This window comes from Glandiceps talaboti, chromosome 6, assembly GCF_964340395.1.
Source record: "Glandiceps talaboti chromosome 6, keGlaTala1.1, whole genome shotgun sequence".
In the NCBI taxonomy this organism is placed as follows: domain Eukaryota; kingdom Metazoa; phylum Hemichordata; class Enteropneusta; family Spengelidae; genus Glandiceps; species Glandiceps talaboti.
The window spans coordinates 22000813-22015591 of NC_135554.1; the positions used below are offsets into that span (position 1 = coordinate 22000813).

Below are 14779 nucleotides of genomic sequence, written 5' to 3' on the forward strand. Positions count from 1 at the left end.
ATGTGGTGTGAAGTCATAAAATGACTCTCCAGAACCCTAAGTTTATGGAAATGCCTTTATTTCTTGGACTGGTGTTCCCCTTTAACATGTTTGAGTTTTCTTTTGCTAGATGGAGACAAAGACGACTTGGATGGGATGAAGGAAACTGTTAATATATCGGTTTATTTCATTATGTGTCGTTTCTGGAAAGAATTGAGTGAAGAATGGATGGTAGACGGATGTCAGGTAAGGGATTTGATTGGTTGGCAGACTGTCACTTTCCATTTTTGTTGTTTGAATATATGCCTTGACGATATGAGTATAAGTAGTACAATATATGATGAGGTTAGAATATACCTGTAGACGTATAGGGCTAATGCTACAACACGATTTCCAAGATTTTGATTTTCGCTCCGTCTGCAACGATAGCTGTGCCACAATGGTCTCGAATGGCATTCCTGTATAGACTGCTTTTGGCCGGATACACAATAAGACGTGTCATTAGCTCAAACGAGGAATCCACAGGTGTCGTTATGGATATGTGACCTCACTCTAATTACGTACGTCGTCTTCTATTCAAATGTACGCTAATGTTTTACACACGTTGTTCGTTGTGGGGAATGGCTTCTAGACCAATGGGATTTTAACACATACAGTAATAGTGTAGGAGTGATCTAAAATAATTTAAAAAAATGTTCAACTATATTTTACAGGCTCAACTGTCTGACATAAATGGGCAGTTTGTTTGCCTCTGTGATCATCTGACTGGATTCACAGCAGCAGAGTTTGTTGTGCCAGTGAATAAACTAGAGTTTACTTTTGATCAAGACATCCGGGATAATGCAGTGGTTCTGATAGTGATTCTATCGTTCTTTGGAGTGTATATTTTACTGGCTTTATTGCTGAGACGGAAAGACAAGCAGGACTTGGTCAAGGTAATGAACGAATGATACCGCAATATATACAAGGTATATTATTCTATGTATTGATTGTCATGGCAATAACAATTTTGTGGTGTAGTCATTGAAGGATTCTTTGTACTTGTGACAGTGGTCTAATTCATACACACGACCTTGGGGTCCCATGCTTCGAAATCTTAACCAGTAACTAGAGACAATCACACAAAACTTTGTTTCTGTGCAAAATTTATTTTTGTTACAAAAGCCTCTCTCCCCCCCCCCCCCCCCCAGTGAAAGTGATGCAAATAATCCAAATTCAACATTATGGTCGGAAATTGGGTTGGGTAAGAGCTACATAGTAAGCGCAACACAGTGCATACTATTTGTAAACAACAGCTAATACTTTTCGGACATGCGCATTGGGCGACCATTGACCTTTAAGAGATGATAAGTACAGTGCAGTACGTAGTCAATAGTCTTTGCCCTGAGATCAGACAGGCGCGTTATCGATGCTGTTGACAAATTGATGTAGACGAAATTTAAAAAATGGGATTTGGTTGTCGTTATTATTTCTAATTGTTAATTTGCTGCTGTCTTAATTGTACTTTCAGTGGATGATCTTACCTTTGATTGACAACAAGAGTGAGGACAATTACCTTTACAAGGTGACAGTATACACGGGTATCAAACCCTTTTCTGGAACAGAATGTGATGTATACTTCAACATTGTGGGAGAAAATGGCGAATCTGGAGTGAGATGTTTGAAAGACAAGAAGGGGAAGATTGTAAGTTATACATTGTATACTGTAACCAGTTATTCAACTTACAATATAAGCCAGTTAACCTGCAACAAAATGTTGTCTGACGTGACAAAATTCTTAGTAAACTAACTTTGATACATTTTATGGTCTGGTGCGACACATATTTTACTAAACTGCTCCATTTCATTATCTGATGCGACAAATCTTACTAACATATCGCTCGGACAGCTACACTTACTTAGCATAGGCTACCATTTTTTTAATGATAGCAGATTGTTGCCAAACCATAGGCAATGTAACAATAATGTATACTTTTAAAGGCCTTCTACAAAAAATTAAAAATAAGATAGAAAAATAACAAGTAAAGTCGATCTGTAGCCTTAAAAGAAATGAAATTTACAATTGCATTTCAGTTTTTGTAATATATAAGTTGCAAATGAGGATTTAAGTTTACCTGTTTGACAGGCAGTAACTTTTGTGCATTTGACCGAAAACCACAACAACGTAACATTTGGGTCGCATAATATAGTTGGAAGTTTTTTATTTGGGCGCAGAATTTTTTTATTTATTTATATGAAAAAAATGCAACAAACTCGTACCATATCTTTAAAAAGAATAATCGATTTTGCTGAGATGGCCCTCGTGTGTAAACACACTAATTGTAGAACAAAATTGTGTCGAGGAAAGTTCCAGGATACGAAACACATGTACAGTCCAGCTAAACCAACCCACAAGGAATTAATGCCAAAGCAAACTTGATATAATATCAACCATTATCCGTTATCAAAATGCAACTCTATCCGGATAAAACAAATCTTCGATACACGGGTCTTTAGTGGTGAATAAGATCTAAAAAATTGTTTGTGAAACTGATCCTTCTCATCTCCAATAAGATGACCTGACTGTACATCTAACCTTGCAGGAACTCATGCGATCCAGTGTTCATTCGTTCACGTTGGCTCTTCCTGACTGTCTTGGAGAATTGTTGTACATACACGTCTGGCTGAAGCCAAAGAAACGTATCTTTGACGCCTGGTACCTTGAGCGATTCCATGTTATTGATATGCAGGTTGAGGGCAGCAGGTATGACGGCGACATCTGTGCCTCTGACTTCTCTACAACTGCACTGTATTTCATCTCTTGTGATGCATGCATGCATCCCGGCCCTTGCTCAAGGTGCCGGAAGTGGTTTTGAAGCGAAGCTGATGATGACCTCTGATCTGCACTTGCTTTGAACCTGAACATCACTTCTATTTTATAAGTATTTGGAATTGTATTCCCATCACAATATCACCCTGTTCGCGACCATTCTCCCATCACATGAGAAAACATGCTCATATATTATGACAAGTTTTGCCAAAACTGACACGAGGCTATGCATGTAGAATGATTCACGCACGTTTACGTTTTAATTGTAGACATTTTTTACAGCTAAAATGATGTCGGCTTGGTGTTTCGCTCATGAGACATTACGTTTTTGACACAGAGCTAGACATATTTCAACTCTGGACTAACAATAACAGAAACATAACAAACAAGACAGGATCCTTTGCCCAATCAAATTGAACAGTGATAAGCATTGCTACTTTTCACAGTGCAGTAAAAACAGGCTTCTAATGAAAACGTTACATGCGCACATGTTGATTTTAACATCATTCTGTAATAATTTAGTTTCTAACTGATAATCAAAATTTCAACTTGACTACTTCTACATCTCCACTGTGCACGGCACCTATGTTATTGTTTCTTTTTGCATTAGAAGTTGTCTGGGTGTGTGTATTAAATGTCATGTTATATGAGTGAAACACCAAGCCTACATCATTTCAGCTTTATCTATCTTTAATACTCCTGGAATCCAGTAGACAGAGATTGATCGATTGCTGGATCATTGTATAAACAGAAATGCCAACACCAATATCTTGATATAAAAACATCAATTTAGAAATAAGACATTGCATGATATAGAGAGGAGTATAATTATTTTAGAGGTAATGTCATTTACTTTGTATATTGATAAATGATTTTAGATCATTTTAGCTTGATTTACTTTCTGTCAGATAGTAGGTTTTTGAATCTGTCTTTGGCAAGTTCATTTTATGTCTGTGTACGTGTGACATGGATTATTTGTTTGTTGTCCATTATAGCTTCGACTTTGTATGCTACAAGTGGTTTGCTGTTGATCGAGACGATTCCAAAGTCGAACGACTTCTGCCTGTTAGCGGCGATGCCCAGTTGGCGTCTTTTGATCACCTCTTTTCCAACAACACCCGAGTGAAATTCACTGATGACTACCTATGGGGTTCCCTCGTGAGCCGACCAACACCAAGTAACTTCACTAGGGTTGAGCGACTCTCCTGTTGCGCGACGTACTTGTATGTGGCAATGTTGGCCAATGCTATGTTCTACCAAACTCCTGACTCCGAAGGTGATCAAACTAAAACCCTGCGACTGGGACCACTCTCATTCACTCTGGGTACGCTCTACGTCAGTTTCATCAGTTGCCTGGTTACACTGCCAGCTACCCTCATCCTGGTGGAGATCTTTCGCAAGTCACAAACTATCCCGGACTGCACTTGTTGCTGTTGTTGTCGCAAGAAAACAAAGGATGTGAACGGTAGTCAGGAGAAACTGACCGAAGATGAGAAATGTATTGAAATCAAACAGAAGAAATCCTTACCTCTACCCTGGTGGGGCAAACTGATTGGCTGGTTCCTGGTATTTGCCTGTATGTTCCTCTCGTCCTTCTTCGTCGTTATGTACAGTCTAGAGTGGGGAAAGGAGGTAGCTCATGCGTGGCTGACATCGGAGATGACATCATTCTTCCTGTCGTCATGTGTTATTGACCCCTTGAAGGTGAGATATTTTTTTTCAGGAAAAGTTAGGTTTTTAATTAAGATGTGATTGGACTATCGAACGTACGAAAGGGGACTTCCGACTTCCAACTTCCAACTTCCAACTTCCGACTTCCAACTTGCTTCCAACTTCCAACTTGGAAGTTGGAAGTCGGAAGTCCCCTGATGTTAATTCTTTGGAGTGCTCACTATCATGTAAGTCTGGAACCGACAATATTCATTCATTGGAGAGAGGTACGTGAAACTACGGATGTAATGGTGATAGGATGAAGGGCTGGGATTGGTTGAGAGGGTCACATGTTTAGTTTAGAGAAACAAAAATAAAATTCCGGCCTACTGCTTTAAAAAAAATGATTGAGTGTGAAAGGCCTGTTTTGTAGACCTGGGAGGTCTGTACTGGACACTGGATGATCGACCAATGTCATGAAAGGTTGACCGATTTTCTATTTAAAAACACATTATATGGCTATTTTTCTATCTCTCCTATGAGTACATTACAGTATTTTGTATCTTCTAACGTTTCTGGATTGCTATTTATAACGAATGTTGTGAAAGTTCAATTGAGCATCTTCACTGTGCTGTTACAGTGACTCTATTTCCCCAAGAAGTATCTGAAAATTTGCCCTTTAGCACAGCTAGCTGTAAATAAGGCTGGGCGTGCTATTGGGGTATAATTTGTAATTTCTCCCTCGATATCTTTATTACAGGCCATAGGTATTGCTGCTCTAGTGTCCTTGCTCTTCATGTTGTTCAAGAAACCCCTAGTTTCAGAGACTGACAAGGACACTGAAATTCGCAAGTACGGAGTTACACCACCATCAGTGAAAGTAACTGTGAAAGGTAAAGACAAAATTGTATTGAAGTTTATCTTCGTGTGACACCCTCTATCTCTTAGTCTCTCCTTTACTTCAATATCTCACCCTTTCATTCCATTGCCATCACTCGGCTCCGTCCTCAACTAGTAATTTGAGCCATCTGTCTTGTGGTAATATATACGTGGGTGGATGTGTGTGTGTGTGTGTGTGTGTGTGTGTGTGTGTGTATGTGTGTGTTTCTGTTTTCTTCCGTCCCACCATCTGCCTACGTCTTTTAGACAATCTGTCTATATCTGTCGGGCTACCCCTGACCGGCTCTTTATACCTTTGTTTCTGACAGTTTCCTTCTCTGTCTGTCTGTCTGTCTGTCTGTCTGTCTGTCTGTCTGTCTGTCTGTCTGTCTGTCTGTCTGTCTGCTCCCTTATTATCTGTCTCTCTGCCTGCCTGTCTGTCTGTCTGTCTGTCTGATCGTCTGTCCGTATTATATGTATGTATATATCATTCACTCACTCACTCACTCACTCACTCACTCACTCACTCACCCACCCACCCACCCACCCACACACACACACACACACACTCACTCACTCACTCACTCACTCACCCACCCACCCACCCACCCACCCACCCACCCACCCACCCACTCACCCACTCACTCACTCACTCACTCACTCACTCACTCACTCACTCACTCACTCACTCACTCACTCACTCACTCACTCAAAGAAATCAGCAAATCTGCTTATATTACGATTCATAAATTTGGTTCATTTTTCAGATGTACAAGCACGCCGTAGACCACCCTCCGAGACTGAAGTGAAAACGGCCCATAATCGTCAGATGAAACGGAACCGACTGAAAGCCACTTTTCGGGAATTCTTGTTCTATATCTTCTTTTTGTTGTTTGCGTGTACAATTGCAAACACATACCGATCATATGAATTCTATTACTCGAACAAGGCTGTGATTAACGTCCTTAAAAGTGATACTTTAATGGAGGTAAGTCTAGATAACTCGCTCTGTTCAGTTTACTCCGCATGCAGGTCTACACATGTTTACATGAATAAGGTTAGCCCGCAATTGTCAGTGAAAGCAAATCAGATTAATGAAGTCAAAAATGATATATGTAAAATTCATACCTACAGTCCTACCTTAGGTTTGACTTTATTTTTTGTGTTTATTGGATGCGAAAAGGAAGTAAATCACTCCCTCACTCACTCTCTGCAGTCGATCAAATATCCCTAGAAGAGTTTCACGGGATCTCTCGTAGATTTCCTACGTTGAGAAGGGTTCAGAAAGCATTGCATTTACACCGACTCGAAACCATCATCTGCTCTGTACCCGAGGTATCAGTCATGAGTATGTTCATGGCCGGGTAAACGAGAATCGGGGTATCGATAAATAGAGAGATAATGAAAACAGTTTCGTTTTTTACGTGGAGGACATAATTTTTATAATTAATAATTTTGTTATTTTTAGAATTATAATTAAGAGCGTAAGAAATGAAAGAATAAAACCATGATTGTGTGTAGATATTACCTCTACACAGGTTTCCATTGTTACATAAGCGTATCGTGACTGGTGTATGATTGATAATTTCATAACGAGATTATATAACTATGTCTGCCTGCCTGCCTGTCTGTCTGTCTGTCTGTCTGTCTGTCTGTCTGTCTGTCTGTCGATGCGATATCTCAAGTATTACTGCATCGATTTTAATGAAACTTGCTACAAATCTTCCATATATGGTAAAGACAAAAACTATTTAGGTTGAGGTAAATCTGTACATATGAATGAGTCGTTTACATAAATTATTATTTCTTTTGGTAATTAGGCAATAACTTAGGAATTCAATTTTCAAAGTTCACATAAATTCGGTACCTAAAGTGATGATAACAAAGCGCACGGTGTTCTGTATATTTGATTTCAGTGTAGCGTCAATTCGTGTTACTGGGATTGGTTGAAGGACACAGTGGTACCGGCAATCAACCCTCAGTACTACTACAACGGAAAGCCTCTATCGGCCGCCGACAAGAAGAATCCAAAATTGTCAACTGCAGTATCGTACATGATCGGTCCTGTGATTTTGCGACAAGTACGGGTGAAACGAGGTGAGTACCGTTTGTCGGTGTGATTGCTTACCCTTTGTTGGTAGTAAGTAATGTTGTTCTTCAAATCGACATTTGTATATATTACAATTTCTTACAAAATGTTAACCAGTGTGTACACAATTTTGATGTCTTGACAACATATGGCTGAAGTGGTCAATTCTACAAATGAGTACAAGTGTAATTTCAAGATCTTGTTTTGTTTGTCTACAACTTCTTTCGAACAAAATGAACGTTTTTTTGTGAGAAGTGCAACCCGACCTTTAATTACTTCAAAATAATGAGTTATTATTTTTTTTAAACAAAAAATCCCAAAACTGTTTCGTGTATTTATAAGATGAAAAATACAAAAAGAATATAAATCCCTTTACACTGTCAATGTTTCAAAATGTGAGTAAACATTCAATTGATTCTAAGATTTACATTGATTCTGATTGTAGTCTTTCTGTTCATTTGTTCCTTTCTCAAGATAATTGCCTGGTCCATAAGGATATGCGACAGACAATACCTTACTGTATCCCTCCTTACACAATAAGCGAAGAAGATGTCGGTGCTTATAATGTTAGCTGGAGACCTTACCCCGAGATTGACGAAGATAGCGATGAGACGAAACCGTGGATGTATGACACATACTATGAGCGGGAAATTGACGTTGCACCTTACTTTGCGAACAGCGAAACGGAAGAAGGTGGAAAAACTACGTCACCACCACAGTCGCCATGGGTACACAGCGCGCATTACGACAGGGGTGTCAAGTACGCGCCGTCTTTCTGGAGTTTCTCGAGCAAGAAGTACTCTGGTACTGGCTTCGTCGGTATCCTTGGTACAAACCAGGACCGGGCTGGCAGGGTCGTTGATTATCTACAAAGGAATAGCTGGATTGACCGATACACCCGAGGTGTCTTCTTAGAGACGGCCATCTACAACCCGTTCCTCAAGTTATACAGCATGGTCACATTCCTGGTTGAGTTTTCGGAGCTCGGAGACGCCACACCGTCCTATAGAGTTGACTCCCTCGCCTTCTTGGATCTGTTCAACTTCAGTTTCAGTACATTCCTGGCGATTGCTTTCCATGTTGGATATCTGATCATGGTTCTGTATTTATTATGCTGGTGGGGTTGGAAGCTGTGCAGCAAGGGTAGGCGAGCTGTCCGTGGTATCTGGAATTTGATGGATTTCACACTCGCCGTCATCGCGATCTGTTCAGTGGGTCTGTTTTTTGTACGACTGGAAGCTAACAAGTGGGCTATGGAAGAGCTATTATCAAACCAAGGTAAGTCTATCACAGTTATATTCTGCGAGAAAAAGGGTTCCATTGATCCGTGGCAAACCCGCGTGCGATCGGACCGTATAAGTTGATGCCTGCGATTATCCAAAACCATGAATTCGTGACTTACACGTGTAGGGTCTATGGTGCAATGACCTTTAAGATCTTTGCTCAACACAGTCGTCGCTATCAAAAATGGTATTAGTAGAAGTTGTTTATGTCTCAATTTTCATTATTTCGTATACCCTTATATTATAAAGTAGCTGTTCTCTAGTACAGGGTGCGTGTAATATTTCATAGATTGTTGTTTTCCCGGGCTACAGACTAAATATAACAAACTTTTGACTATAAATTCCTACCTTTTCTCCTTACAGGTAAGAATATATAGTCAAAAGGTTGTTATATTTAGTCTGTAGACCTGGAAAACAACAATATATGAAATATCACACGCCCCTATGTTCTCTAGTACTATGAACAACCAACCAATCTATTGTGATTGACTCATAAAGAAGAAATCAAACAAAAAAAAGACAAGTTAACTTTCCATACATGATGGTCCATCTTTTGATGCTTTTTTTTTTCTTTTTCTGTTTCAATATCTCCTTCCATATTAAGCGGTTCTCTAATGCCCCAACCACCCGGCCAATCATGTAGTCTTGTAATATGACTTCGGGTCTGTGATCCGAAGGTTGCCGAATAAAAGCCGAAATATGAGAGTTCTCGGGGCGAACAGCAGTTTTGGTGCAAAGCATAAGAGCGTGAAGTAATTCATAGATTGTTGTTTCCTTTGTCTACAATATAACAACGTTAACGTTTGACTATACTTTCCTACCTGTGAGAAAATATCTACTCGACTAAGTATAAAGATTGATACATTTGTAATAGCAGGATTCGTATGATATTTTCCTTACGTGCCCCTGTGGTGCGAAGGGACTTTTCGGTCGTAATATCAAAATAAAGCCTGAAGACCTAGCAGCTAGACTACCAATCACGCATGGGAACACGGGCATGTGAATGAACTAGAACAGTTGCGTGTCAAGGTTAATACGAAATTATACCGAAAGTCTGTCACCTTTTAACGAAATTGTAATATGTTTTGTTTTCTGTTTTGTTTCAGCATCGTATGGAAGTGTGCGCTATGTCATTATAATAGACGATGTCTTTGCACACTTTATGGCTATGGTCTCTTTCTTTTGCATCCTTAGCTTCATCCGTCTCCTCACTCTTTACAAACGCACGAGGGCGTTCTTCGTAATCCTTCGCACAGCCTGGGACACTTTCACTTCATTCTTTCTCTTACTCCTGCTCGTCTTCTTCAGCTTCGTCAGTCTTTTTTATCTTTACTTCGGACGTAATTCCAACCCGTACATGACGTATTTTAAGACAGTGCAGACCATGCTGGCTGTGCTCGTAGGTTCTCTTCGCGACGCTGGGGGCAGTATTTTCGCGGCGAGTCCTACTATTGCACAGGGTTTCATGGTTGTGTACATCTTTTTCGAGTCGTGGGTCTTGCTAATGCTTCTTCTCTCAGTGTTGAACATGGCATGCACAGACGCTAAATGCAGCGACGAAATCAACCGACAGGATGACATAGTTGACATTGCACACGACTGGATGAAGGACTCTACCATGGTTGAATTCTTAACCGGTGGCACCAACAAAAAGGCTAAGAATCAGTTGAAAGGAATCGGTAAAGGTAAGAAACTGTTACAACAAAATCAGGTCATATCAATAAATATGTATATCACAGTAGATAGTTACTGTAGTCTAGCTGCTAGATCTCGGGTATTCTTCCGATACAATACGACACACGACCTAAGGTCGCTATCGAGGATGGGCAAGCTCTCACTAGCACTGCGAACTCCGTTCGCTTATCGTATCGGAAGAAAGCCCAAACGTCTATCAGCAAGACTAAGTATATAGTAGTCTCAAGGTTATACGTGACTTAATCCTTCTACAGAATTCAAGAATACATACCTAGTCTACATCTCTAGAATCGATCATTGTTTGTTGTTTTCGCTACTATGTCCTTTGAAGTGGGGTTAGAATGCACGAGTCCCTTGTAAGGAAAATTGTCCTGAACTTTTAGTTTATTTTTCCCAGATATATTACGAGTCATCTTCACTTTACTTGACAGCAATCCTTTACCCAGGTTATCATTTCACAAACAAGAAGGATTATTTAAAAAAATTGAATAATTGATTAATTCAAATAGGAGAATGAAAAAGCCGGAGACTTGAGTAAGCCTACACAGCGGGGTTTATTTTTTTCAATATTCTTTTTTTCTTAGTTGAGGGCGCTAATCAACCTATGTTACTTTTTAGGTACCGGCCGTCCTCGTTTGAATCGGAATTCCACGAAGAGACCTCAAGGGGATCCGATAAAAGACCTTGAAGTTCGTCTTTTGATAATTGAAAAGAAGACAAATATTCTGATAAAAGAGAGTGAAGATGAGAAGTAAACAAACACGATGGGTACAAAATACAAACTACTGTTACTGATAACACTAGTACTTTGATATACTGGGATCAGGAGTTTCTCTCCTCCATTTACTATTCATTATAGTGTGTGTGTGAGTAGAAACTGTAGGGCAACCAATCAAATCATTTAGACTAGTTGACGTCACATAATCGGTATATAGTTTGGAATTTACCAAATATAGTCGTTGGTGGCGCGCTATACATTCCGTTAACCCACGCGAAGTTCGGCCAAAGCTGAATGTGTAGGGTGCCACTCACGTCCACGATAAAGCATCACATTTTAAACATTTACAAATATTTATTTACGATTTGTCACATTATAAAGTAAATCGAACACTTGTGTAGAACCTCTATGGTAAGTCTGTAAGCTCATAGCTCAGATACAATAAATACCGTGGTCGTTCTTTATCAATAGTATAGGTTTGTAGATTTAAAACAGACGAATTGATTGTTCAGATTTCAAATTAGTTCTAAATTACATCACAAATGTGAAATTATCCATTTAGATTATTTGCATATAAATTGTGTTAATGTTTTCGTAAGATTAGAATCAAGTCCAAGTGCACTCGTGTGTGTGTGTGTGTGTGTGTGTGTGTGTGTGTGTGTGTGTGAACATGTGTGGCGATTTCAGACATACACTCTAAGTGTAATTTTTTAAAGAAATAGACGTGCCTTGACTTTGCGTTATACACATGCTAGCTTATTGTGGCATTGTGAAATTTTTGAGTGGCTTTACTAACAATTTATGTATTTATAATATTTAAGGAAAACCTTACGCACGTGTCCTTGTAACACTTCGGATAATTGATAGGGTATAGTTTGGGTGAGCACGACCTCGGTCTTCTCTATTAACTATGAAATTCTGTAAAAAAAAAAGGGGGGGGGGCTCTACTGCACTTACATGTGTTCAGCCTCAGACAAACAAAGATCAAACAACCCATTCTCTTTGTCCTGACAGATTATCAAGAAAAAGGTATAAGGATAAAGTTGTGACGTCATTATCAGAGGTTTTCCCATAAAAATTTGCAGGAAATGGCCGGACACGTGTCAAGGCCAGTAGGGTAAAATTTCAAAGTTGAGTAAGTTACCGATGTGCCATTTTATCACCCCAAACTCATATTTAAGTTGATAACAGTAATTGATAAAGTGTATTATATTCAAGATAGAAATAAGTCTGACTGGACTAGTCACACCACTAGAGGTCTTCTGAAAGAGCCCCATTAGGATGTTACACATATCAAAGTGTTATTGGAAAAGTGACGGAAACATGCAAATAACATAGGGAGAAGTGGCCCAGGACCATTTAATGTACAAGTATACGTAGGCTAGGCATGGATACATACTTATACTATAGCACTGCCACATGATAGCAACGTCAATTTACTGTTTATGTTTACATTTGTTGATGATTTTACAACTATGCTAAAATTGTAAAGACAATACGTTTTAATGGTGTTGAAAATTTGGAAGCGTTCTCAGTTCTTTATTGTAAACTAGTTTGTAAGACACGACGTGTCGTTTCTCTCTAGCTCTGTCAGTCATCAGCGCTCAAAAAATAGACAGCTGACTAGGGGTGAACGACACATCGTATATGTACAGTAATAACAAACATCAAGTTGTATATATACATTTTCAATTGCGTTTAAAATGATCACATTTTGATTCAAGCACTATAAGGTATACACCATTTTACAGGGACAATATCCAAAGTTGCACATGCTGAAAGTCTGAAGCTAAGAGTTTCATCTACAAATACTATTTTTGACATCAGCAACTTAATATTTGGTTTTTCCAGTTCCAAAATAAAGGTTTGATTCCCATTTTTAGCAATTTCATTTTAAAAAAGTTTTTACAGAAACGAAGGGAAAATACGATTTGCAAAATCTATGGACTGACATACATAGTAGATATTATGTAATTATCACTGGTAATTGGAGTGTAAAAAAATCCAGACATACGGCCGATGAGGGCGCCTTGTCACTGAGTGTCGCACAGCTCTCGATCGTACTTGTAAACTATGTTGGACGTAACAGGTATGAGCTCCTGACGACATTACCACATTTATTTACCACTATGAGAAAATGATATTATATCAAAACACCCATGTTTAAACCATATAGATTCAAGATCATCCAAATTAAATTATGACTTCGAAAGCTTTTGTAGTTTTGTGAAATTCGAGTTTTGTAACACCAAAGGGCAGATATAGAATGGAATGAAATGTAGTACAAAACAATCGAGGGATAAGGCTTAGATCTTCCCTCTGTGTGTTTGCACACCGGGTTTTCACTACAAAAAAACAGTCGCATGTGCATGTGGGCTATAATTATGAACAGTGTTGTAACTAAAACGTCGTATTTGAAGGAGTGCCAACTAATTGTTTTGATCTTGTGCAATCCGCCGAGCTAATTTTATGCGAATACAAAAAAAACCCCATCAAATCCGCATTTAATTTCACCAACGAATTGAAAAAATAAACTAATATCACATTGAAAAACTCCATCCATGACGTTCGACGTTTGAAATAAGTTTTTCCTTAAAGTACATTATGGATTATCCCTCTCACCCCAGAAATGTCATCGCATATTTAAACGTTTTTCCTCTATTTGAGAGTCAGAAGGGACTATAATCTTTACGAACCTTCTTGCACCAGATAGCCGTTCAATTCAACAGGAAAGTTTAGTGTGTTTTGCCCTGTAATAATTCATTGCGTTTCCCTTAGGCTGTCGACAGTCGTTCGTGCCTTTTTTTGCTACGTTTCATCTAAAACAAAGTCGTCGCCTCGCTCCGTTGCACTGAATACTAACGCGTACTAATTGAAGCAGCGAGTCTTCGGCTTTATAGTAGTGTTCCGGATCGGAGCGAGGCGACGACTTTCGTTTTATATAAAACGTAGCAAAAAAGGCACGAACGACTGTCGACAGTGTACGTTTCCCCGAGCTTTACGAGCACGTTCTCAAAACAGGTAGATTGAAAGATTCTATGTTGTATACACGAAGAGGAACGCCGCCAACGACGAATCTGTCAAATCTCAGTCTACACAACATATAATCCCTGCATATAATGGTATATACATGTATGACGGTATCTACCATATGTATGCATTGTGTTATCCTAGCCTGTTTACATCGCGAGATGTGATTTTGTTTCGCTAGCTTGGTGAGACAGTGGACCAAAATCACAGATCGTGATTAAACAGGCTAACATCATAGTGTATATCGAGGCATATAAAACCGAGCGATGACGTGGTGTCCATTCATTGCAAACTGAAAATCTCTATTCTTTCTGTTTTTTGAAATTGATACTTTTACAATCAGCACTACACCCAATATACGTTAAATACGTCACCAGGGGAGTCCTTATCATCCTTTAGTGGAAATGGATGATAAGAGCGAGCGCCCACAACGGCTGATCTATCAGTCTACAAATGTATTCTTCTGATTGAAGTATGTATTATTCAAACTTGGTTATTGTATGATCACGGTTGTAAAAATGAAATAAAGCACATCACCCACCATTCTCGAGAGTAAATTGTATGTGTGTGTGTGTGTGTAAATGAGTCATCAATATGATAAATATACGAGGCGGTTAAGTCATTAATTAAAACGGCATGGGCTAACT

The 14779-nt window shown here is 39.1% G+C and overlaps 3 protein-coding genes across 3 annotated transcripts; all 3 read left to right on the plus strand.

Moving 5' to 3' along the window:
* Nucleotides 1–205: 205 nt before the first annotated feature.
* Nucleotides 206–3876, plus strand: LOC144436144 (polycystin-1-like protein 3). The gene is made up of 4 exons (XM_078124846.1): nucleotides 206–225; nucleotides 693–914; nucleotides 1490–1663; nucleotides 3784–3876. Exons 1-4 carry the CDS (start codon nucleotides 208–210, stop codon nucleotides 3817–3819), a joined length of 450 nt encoding a protein of 149 aa, XP_077980972.1. The 5' UTR covers nucleotides 206–207; the 3' UTR covers nucleotides 3820–3876.
* Nucleotides 3877–4021: 145 nt separating this feature from the next.
* On the plus strand, nucleotides 4022–8770 carry LOC144436970 (polycystin-1-like protein 2). The gene is made up of 5 exons (XM_078125838.1): nucleotides 4022–4492; nucleotides 5199–5331; nucleotides 6085–6305; nucleotides 7234–7414; nucleotides 7881–8770. The coding sequence occupies exons 1-5, from the start codon at nucleotides 4022–4024 to the stop codon at nucleotides 8768–8770; spliced, it is 1896 nt and encodes a 631-aa protein (XP_077981964.1).
* Nucleotides 8771–10036: 1266 nt separating this feature from the next.
* Nucleotides 10037–11593, plus strand: LOC144437075 (uncharacterized). Its single transcript, XM_078125943.1, has 2 exons — nucleotides 10037–10374; nucleotides 11003–11593. The coding sequence occupies exons 1-2, from the start codon at nucleotides 10047–10049 to the stop codon at nucleotides 11137–11139; spliced, it is 465 nt and encodes a 154-aa protein (XP_077982069.1). The 5' UTR covers nucleotides 10037–10046; the 3' UTR covers nucleotides 11140–11593.
* The last annotated feature ends 3186 nt before the right edge of the window (nucleotides 11594–14779 follow it).